The sequence below is a fragment of the Sciurus carolinensis genome, chromosome 17, assembly GCF_902686445.1.
Source record: "Sciurus carolinensis chromosome 17, mSciCar1.2, whole genome shotgun sequence".
NCBI lineage: Eukaryota > Metazoa > Chordata > Mammalia > Rodentia > Sciuridae > Sciurus > Sciurus carolinensis.
The window spans coordinates 14,980,058-14,989,356 of record NC_062229.1 but is presented as its reverse complement, the minus strand read 5'-3'; the positions used below and the strand labels follow the sequence as shown (position 1 = coordinate 14,989,356).

The 9,299-nt window shown below is 58.1% G+C and overlaps 1 protein-coding gene across 1 annotated transcript; it reads right to left on the bottom strand.

The window, feature by feature from the left end:
- Positions 1-2,495: 2,495 nt before the first annotated feature.
- On the bottom strand, positions 2,496-9,261 carry Trmt1 (tRNA methyltransferase 1). The gene is given in 18 exon segments (XM_047532044.1): positions 2,496-2,549; positions 2,551-2,646; positions 2,764-2,890; positions 2,971-3,090; positions 3,833-3,909; positions 4,007-4,115; positions 4,285-4,370; positions 4,475-4,609; positions 4,696-4,765; positions 4,842-4,928; positions 5,081-5,229; positions 6,143-6,255; positions 6,334-6,449; positions 7,232-7,419; positions 7,578-7,716; positions 7,962-8,021; positions 8,678-8,962; positions 9,178-9,261. Coding segments are annotated over 17 exon segments (1,986 nt in total). The 5' UTR covers positions 8,938-8,962; positions 9,178-9,261.
- Positions 9,262-9,299: the final 38 nt, after the last annotated feature.

Below are 9,299 nucleotides of genomic sequence, written 5' to 3'. Positions count from 1 at the left end.
TCGCTCAGGAACCCTCGCTCCTGCTGAACACGGCGGGCTCCGGTACTAACCTTGAGACCCCACCAGCATACTGTGATGCCAGATGTTGGCCCTGGGACCACCGACACTGATTCCACTGCCACTCCAGCCCAGTCCAGCTCCCGCCCTCTTGCCCTCCCTCTGGCTTAGCCACCCCCCCCCCCCCAGCATTCACTCTGTGCACCCTGCCTTTTTTTTTTTAAACAATGCCAGGAATCAATCCAGGACTTTGCACATGCTAAGGCCTGTGTTTATCATGGAGATGCACTCCCAGCCCCGCACCCTCCTTAAACATCCCTGTTGTTGGACCTCCAGGGTCTGGGGTGTCCCAGCAAGGTATGGCACTCCTGGCCCCTCTGCCCTGACTTCTCCAGCTAGGGAAGCTGGTCTGACCCCTCACTTAGGGGAATCCTGGCTATGAATGAATGAATGAATGAATGAACGAACGAACGAAGGAATACTGGTGGGGTCCCAGGCAGAGACGCTCCAACTTCAAGCCAGCTCCTTCTTACCCCGGCGCTGTTCCAGCAGCCTGGTGAGTGCCTGGGCTCTGTCTCCGCAGGGCTGGCAGTCCCGGCCAGGATGGCGGTTTCCGCTGTCGGGGTTCAGCCAATGCACTCCAGGGCGCCCCGTCGGCCCAGGAGTTGGGCCGCGCCTCCTACCGGGCTCCCGAAGGCGGGGCGGCCGCGGGTGGCGGCGTGGGTTCCCGAGGGAAAGTGAACGGCTCCTGGACCGGCCCGCCCTCTCCCCGCCCCCAGCGGCCGGGTTTCCTCCCTCTCACCCCCGGCTCAGCGGCCAGAGGATGCTGGGCCGGCTCAGATAAGGGCCGGGCCGCCTGGCCGCGCCTGATAAGGAGCCGGGCTGACCCCGGAGGAAACCGGCGGGCGGGGATCTCCGAGCGCGCGCCTCCCTGCCCCGCCCCCGGCCGGCGCGGGCAGGACTCGGCAGTCACCCCTCACCGCCTGGCTTTCCGCTTCCCCAGGCACCGGAGGACCCCGACCCTCAGGAGATCCCGGCCCCAGCGTACGACCTGGGGGAGGGGCTCCGATGCATACCGAGGGGAAACCGAGGCATGGGAGCTTCGGCCTTGGGTGTTGTCTGGATCTGCCCTTTGGTTTTGAACTGCCTGCCCGAATGGAGTGTCCCTGCTGATGGGATGGAGGAGGGCCCTTTCCGGCCCACTGGGGCCTCGTGACTCGGGGCCCCCTCCTCCTTTCCTCAGCAGCCTGGTTCCTCTTTTCTTACGGATCCCCTCCCAACCTCTCCACCCCCATGACGGGGTGGGGCACGGCAGAGTATACAGTTCTGATGGCCTGGTTTCAGCGTCTGGCCTGAGCGGCTGGGCCCTGGGGCACTCTCCACTCGTTCCCAGGTCCAATCCTCAGGGCCCGTGAGGCCTTCCAGTAGCCATCCCAACCAGTGCGCACAATGGATGTCTGGACTACTCGTCCTCAGCTTGGTGGTGCTGCTTGCCCTCATCTTGCAGGGTGGAGCCACCTCTTGGTTGGCAGGCACCCTGGAATGATAGTTCTGTCCAAGACCAGGCTGAAAGCTCACAAAGGGAGGGGCTCTGGTCGCAGCAGACTGTTCCTTGTCACCTGTCCTGCATAGGGATCTGTCATACTTTGCCCCTGTATCTGGCTAAGCAGGAGTCCCTGGGATGCCACCTAGCACCACCACCACCACCCTCACTGGAGCCCAGAAGCAACCGCACTACTGTCCCCCACCCCACCTCAGGAAAACAACTATTCTAAACCCATTAATTAATTGATGTCCCTACACGGAGGATCTAGATAATTCTCACTTTACAGGTGGGGATGAAGGGTGCGTATGGTGGAAAGGGATTTTTGTCCCAGGACTCCCCCTTAAGGTCACTAAGCCCCTGCTCTGGGGGAGGGGGATGAAGCTTCCCTTCACTGGGTGTCTGGGCAGCAGTCTGCTTGGCTCCTCTCTGCATGCACCCCCCTTGGGCCACAGGGCAGGAAGCACCTGGTCTGGAGCGGATGCACAAGAGTGCCTGGTTCCGGTCCAGCTTCCGCCACCACAGCCGAGGGAGAGCTGGGCCAAAAGAAACCAGGCAGCGGGGAGGTGGTGGCAACAGGAGGACACTGGGCCTCGGTGACTGCCTGTGTGCCCACCAGCACTCCACGTAGGGGGGAGGGCCAGAAGTCCCAGGGGTGTGAGAGCGCTGCTGCCGCCCTGTGGTCACCTTGGGAATCGCAAGTGGCAGCTCTGGGGGTGTCTAAGCAACCCACGCTGCAGAGGGACAGATTACCAGATGGCTAGCTCCCATTCCCCAGAAAAGAACACCCACACCAGGCAGGGACAAACATCCCCCCAGACAAGCAGAGGCACAGCTATTTCAGGTAGGTAAAAAGGAGACAGGAGGACGAGACCTCAGGCACGACTGACCACAGCCACAGCCAGCCTCCCCCCTCAGAAAGACAATCAGCAGAAAGTGACATCTCTTTATTGGCTCAGTCTACGCCTGGCCCAGCAGTGGCCCTGGGTCTAGGGGGGTTCTGGCTGGGGGGTCTCAGGGCACTCGGTGGGGGTGGCATCAGCTGAGGCTCCAGGCGAAGAGGGACTGTGTGAGTAGCAGCACTGGTCTCCTCGTTGACAGGTACCCTGGTGGGAAGAGGGTGATGTGAAGCCCTCTCCAAGCACGTGACTGGCCCCAGTTGTTTCAGGCCAAGAGGGGGACCCATATGCCCAGAAGTTTGGGGGAGAGAGGAGGTACCTCACCTCCTTGAACCTTTTGCAAGGAAATGTCTTTAGGCGAGCAGACCGCTGGGCTGGGTCCTCAGCCGGCTCCTTCCGCTTATTCTGGAGGAGCCTGCGTCTCTCCAGAGCTTCGCTGGCTGCCTTGGCCCTGCGCAGGTGGCAAGAGAGCTGGGACCCCATCTGGTGGCTACCTTGGCCTGGCCCTGGCACAGCCACACCCCCACTCACCCTGGCCGAGCTCGGGGCCGGGGACCCCAGTTGGCCTCTGGGTTGGCCTGGAAGCGCTTGAGTCCCCGCTGGCGTGAGCTGGGGTTAGCGTCCTCTCGGATGGTGAAGTTAGCCTGCAGCCTGGGCAAGTGGGGAAGGACGGGGGCAGCCACTGCACAGGTGTCCACATCAGGGTTTTCCATTTGTTTAATAAAGATTTTTACTATCAAGTCGACATTGCTCTCTATGCTGGGAATAGCCCTGCCCAGGGAAGAGGTGACTTTCTAGTGCAGGGGGCAAAGAGGCAAGCGACGGGATGAATCTGAAAGAAGCAAACCCTGTAGCGCCAGGATTCACGGTGAGCGTTCTGGTAAAAGGCATGGGGAGACGGGAGGGGTGCAATGCAGGGCCATGGAAGGCTTCCCTGAGGAGGCAGGAGCTTAAGAGGTGAGGGACAAACCACAGGGAGAGAGAGAGAAAGCACACGCAAAAGCCCTGAGGTGCCTATGCCCAGTGAGACTAGGGCTAGTCAACGAGGTGCAGAGAGACAGAGGAAGACGATGGGAAGAGATAACAGGGGTGGGTCTTCCAGATCTGGTGGGCCACAGAGAGGACCCTGTTTTCTCGAGGGAGGTGGGAGCCACGGAGGGTGCTGGCAGAGGAAGGGTACTCTCGTTCACAAAGCACAGGCCCCTCTGGCTGCGGAGGAAGAGCAGATGGTGATACACGAGGGTGGGGGCGGGGTCTGAGGCGGGCAGAGGTGAGGCGGGAGTGGGTAGGCTTTGGATTTTATTGAAAAATGAGCTCGAGTCTGTGGGGAGGGTGATCATCTGCACCCAGGGGCGCCCCTATGCCTGAGGGCTGCCCTGTGACCCATCTGTACCTGGGCTCCACACTGAGGATGCGGAACGCTGGGCTGGTCTCAGACAGTCGCTCCCGTTTCACAGGACACTCTTTCTCCTGAGGGTGGAGGTTCGTGGACGCTGGGCCCAAGGGGCCTTCAGGTGACCATCGCCTGCCCACCCATCCCCATTTGGTCAGCCCTGCCCTCACCCACCCAGCAGCGCATGATGTCCCAGAGAGCCGAAGACGGGGCGTCTGTCTTCACTGCATTCTTACAGGCATGGGAGAGCGAGACCCGGAAGCCAGCATGGAGCAGGGCTGACCTGGGGACCGGCAGGGACTGTGATGGGAGACTGGACCCCAAGGCCTGGGCCCACCTGGGTCACGTGGGTGTGCACCTTTCACAGTAGCAGCACAGCAACGACCACAACAGTAAGGCCACTCCCTGGGAGGGCTCCCGGCTGCCCACCCTGCCTGCCCTGCCGGCCCTACCGCAGCTGGAGGAGGCTGGGCGTGTTGCAGTGGATGGTGCTGCTCAGCTGGTCCAGCGTGTAGTAGAGAGGCACATCTGGGAGCTCCTGAGGGGGACACAGAAGGGGTACTGTGCAGCCAGAAGGGACAGGCTTAAGAGGAGATGGAGGGCACAGGCAGAGCTCCCCCTCCCTGTCATGGCCACCCCTACCTCAGTAATGACACTCAGGACTCCCCTGATGCGCTCAGAGGTGTGGAAGCGGCCAGGGTTGGCGCTCACAGCCTCCAGGACACGGCCCACAAAATCCAAGTTGTGGATGGGCTCTGCCCACAGGGGCCCACCAAGCTGCAAATGCAGGGGGACAATGAACAGGGGCCATGAGTGATGGCTGGGACTCCTGCACCACCCCTCCTCCACCGGCTCAGTCCTACCTGGTGCCGCTGCCCACAGTGCTCACACTCAGGGCTCACAGGGGGACCACAGGCCGCAGAGAACTTGACCCTGCGAGGGGGGAAGCAGTTAGGCAGGTGGTGACCCTGGGACACCCTCACGCTCCTCCCCAACAACCCTTGCTCACCGGCCACCAGCGGCTCCTGCTGCTTTGCCGAGGCGCTGAAGGTGCAAGGCTCCACAGCCCACGCACTGGAACACCAGCGCCTGCTTGCTGCGGGGTCCAGGGAATGGCCGTGAGCGCCCAGTGTGGTCACCATGCCCAACTCCTCCTCCAGACTGGCTCAGTCCCCCTGAGGACCCCAACGCCCCAGGACAAGGCCTGATCTCCCTCCCTCCACCATGCCTCCCCTTCCCTCGGCTGACCTGGCTGAGGCCTTAACCTTGGCCTGGCCTGTGAAGACGCGCACAAAGACACGCACGTAGAAGTCAGCGCTGACGCTGAGCAGCGGCACCACGAAGCGCTGGTAGCAATTGGCACGGAGGTCCAGGCTGTGCAGCACGATCCTCAGAGCCTGGGGCGGAGGGGGCGTCAGCCTCCCTCCACAGTCCCCCTCTCCCACAAGGGGCCACACACAATGCTCAAAGCACCGGGTCAGGGCTGGTTCCCTGGCTTCCGAGTCCAGTGCCAAGTATCCTGGCTGTATGACCCTTGGGGCAAGCCAGTGTCACCTCTGTGCCTCAGTTTCCTCATCTGCAAAATCACAACAGTCCCTGTGTCTTTGTGGCCTTGCTGGAACTAAACGAATGAGGACCAGTCATTCTTCTATTGGCTTTGCCAGTGTGCCCTTCGCCGTGTACTGTGGGCTGAGGACCTAAGTTCTAGCCCCCAAGGACTCCGTGGGAAGTGGGGACACCACGTGATGCAGAGCTGCCCAGCCTTCTTGCCAGGGGCTGCCATGAGACTCCAACGCGGGAGAGGAGGCAGGTAGTACTCTCAGACTGACCTGGTAACAGGGCCTTGACGAACAAGGGCAGGAGCCCCTGCCTCAAATCCCCACAGCAACCTCACAGGGTCAGCACATCATCATGCTCATTTTATAGATGCAAAACTGACACCCAGAAAGGAGAAGTCGATTGCCCAGCAAAGCCAGGATTTGCACCCAAACCTGGAAAAACTACCTTCAAATTTTTTTTCCCCTTAAGCTAAGCACAGTGGCAGGCACCTGCAGTCTCAGCTACTTGAGGCTCAAGTAGGAGGATCACAAGTTAGAGGCCTACATGGGCAACATCGCGAGATTCCATCTTTTTTTTTAAAAAGGAACACTTCTACTTCCTGCTACCCTTCCCCATGAAGACCTGCTGTGGGCACCCCCTGGAGGAGTCTGCCCGAGGAAGCAGAGCACAGTTGTGAGGTGCACCACACAGGGAAGCGAGTCTCTCAGAGCCTGGTGCCTCCCCTCCCTGGCTGGCCGCAGCGCCCCTCACCATCTCGTGGCAGGCCCGGCTCTTGAGGGCCATAGCCCCGTACTTGCTGTAGCATGTCTCCCCGCTGTTCCCCGCCAGCACTGCCATGTCCGTGCAGGTGACACACAGCAACCCTTTGGGGAAGAACTGGGTAGTGACGACCCTCCGGGTCCCCCAGCCCTGCTCCAACCCCCACATCAGTCCGGTCTCACCTCCTTCACTCACAGCCTGCACAGCTGCATCCAGGAAGGGGGCAGGGCTGCCATAGGGGTCCAGGTCAATGACGTCAAACCGCTCTGATACCTTCTGGTGCTGGTACATCAGCATCCTAGGCACAAAAGGCCCAGGTCCTCAGTCTCCTACAGCAGGCACCCCAGCTCTGTCCCTCACAACCATGAACTCCTGCAGGGCAGCGGTTTTGACATTGAACTTCCCAGGGTGCAGGTCCGGTCGTGGGCATTTGTTAACCGCATGGTTTCACTCCTTAGATAGGCCTCAGTTGACCCGTCTAGAATCTTGACAATGACAGCCAGGACCAACATGACTTAGAGCTGGCCCTCGGAATCCATGAGAACCAGGCTGTAAGCCCCCCAGGCTGTGCCAGGCAGCTTTCGCAGAGGTCACAAATTCTATTATGTTTACTAATCCACTGCTGGCACTGGCACACAGCAGACACTGGACATGCCACAGGTCATCTCAACGAATAAAAGGAGTACAAGGAGTCTAAAATGGAGACCACACAGCATGGTCATGTGCCACAAAAAGACATTTCAGTCAACGACACTGCACGTTACCTATTGACATTATAGCTGTCTTAGTTTGTGTAAGTACACCCTCGTGTTCCCACAACACAAACTGTCTACTGACGCATTTCTTAGAGCATGACTACACTCGCTTCTGGCAGAGTTTAGACCAGTCTTATCTATTATTTGACCATTACCACAATCTGTGTGAAACTACTGTTCTCTGGCACGCAAGAAAAGTAGGGTTGAAACAGATTCAGTCATTCTCCCAAGGTCATATGTCAAGACGATAACAGAGCCAGGATTTGGCCCCAGTCTCCCTCTAGAGTGTACCTTATAGCCACAGGCGAAGTTGCCCAGAACCTACCGTGCATCTGCCTGGCTGGGCTGTACCAGATGGGCCACACCATTGAGCTGCACATTATGGTGCATGAGGTCCACAGCCCGTGCAGAGGCATCATTGGCGACCACAGATCGGAGCCCAGGCACCTCCCGGGCAAATCGAATGGAACGTAGGCCTGAAGCTGCCAGGCCCTCCAGCACCCGCAGGCCTTCCTGTTAGAGGAAGCGAGGACCCTCAGTTTCATTTATAACTCCATCCTCTTCTGGGACCCAAAGATTCCCCACCACCCTAGCCCTTCCCTCTCCAGGAGCTCTCCTTCCCCTACTGCCCAGTAGATTCCAAGCCTGTCCCTCTTCCGATTAGGTCCTACCTCACAGATCTCCCCAACAACAGCTATTTGAGGTTGGTCTCCTGAGGTCAGGTTTTCACCATCTTTCGATTCCACTTTTTCCTCCTCTTGCTCAGACAAGTTCACAACCACCTTTGGCAGGTCCTTCTCACCTGGGCACCTTGACTGCAGTCACCCAAAGACACAAATCAGGGGAAATCAAAGACCCGCTGAGAACCTCCCCATAATCTTCTTTAGATCCACAGAAGAAAATCTTTCTAAAAACCCCAGGGGAAAGGCTGACAGAGCAGAGCCTGGGGTCCCCTATATGGCTGGGCCTCTCTGGAGTCATGGGGGAGAGGTGGGTGATACAGGGAGAGAGAGCTTTGTGTGATTCCCTGGCCCACTGGGAGCCTGGATCTGCACTCACTCTGGATTCCTTTGGTAGCAAGCTGAATGCGAGCAAACTCAGTGATCACAGCACATCTGGTGGGAGACAGAAGGTCAATTGGTACCTCCTCATAACAGGGCCACTCCTTTGGAGTGGTCCTTGGTAAGAGTTATTCCCTTTGCCCTTTAGCAAGGATGTTGTACCGCCCTAATCCTTTTAGGTCACCTCCCTTTTGCCCAGCATTCTAAATTCTAAAGAGGCCCCACCTAAATAGTTAGGATGTTAATTGTTTGATCTTTCTTTAGATTTACACAGAACATCTCATGACCTTCACAACATCTTTAGTTCAACTAACACAAACATATAAATTACTGTGAGGTCTAACTTGCAGATAAGTAATATGTCTAAGAACTACAGGAACTAGCCCCAGGAGATTGAGGTCAATTGCAATGTTCCAGAGAAGAAAAAAGAAGACACACGCCCTGGATGACAAAGACCCTACTCAGCAAGTGGCCTTCCTGCTCTGCTCCTCCTTCCCCTCCTTATAAAAGCCCTTTGTGCCCTGAGCCCCTCAAGATGGAGCTTTGAGGTAGAGCTCCTCCATCTCGAAGGATGAACCCAATCCTTCCTACTAACGCTTCTCTTCTGAATATTGGTCTTCGAGCAGCAGGCAGTCAACTTATTCCGGTAACACTCTCAGCATCACGACCTACTTCCCTCTCCTAGGTTGACCCCCCTGACCCTTGCTCACGTCAGGTCACGGTTGAACTCCTGCACCGGGTTGTAGAAGACCTCATTGGAGCTGGGGAAAACGATTTTGGCGGCCCCCTCGGTGATTGTAGTCTCCTGGGCCGAGGGTGGGCGCTCTTCTCGGCAGGGCAGGGTACCGTTCTCCATCGCTCCAGGATTCGGCGGCCTTTGGGGCTGCCACTCTCCAAAATGGGCTCTACAAAGGCTGCGGGTGGAGCGGAGAGTGAGGCTCAGCCACAGAACAGTCCTCGAATGGATCATCCACAGCCGCCCCTGCCCGCCAAACCTAGTTCGGGAACAGAGGAAAGCATAGAGGGAGGATCAGAGAGCTGCATCCGGGGCCATGGGTGGCCTACACAGTAGGGACTAAGTAAACCCAGAGGCTTCAGTAAGTTGACTCCCTCCGTTTTCAGGGACACTGGTCCCTGCAGAGCCTACAGCTCTCAAGCGGAGCGCCTCAAGTTCAGATTGCTCTCCCGGCATCACCTAAGTTGTTCTCACTTCTTTAGGCACAGAGAGCTGAAAGAGTCTTAATGCACGTTTCTCGAATTAGGATCTGGGAGCCGCCATGTTGGTACAGTGGGGTGCTGGTCACATGACCAGAGCTGACCAATCAGTGACTA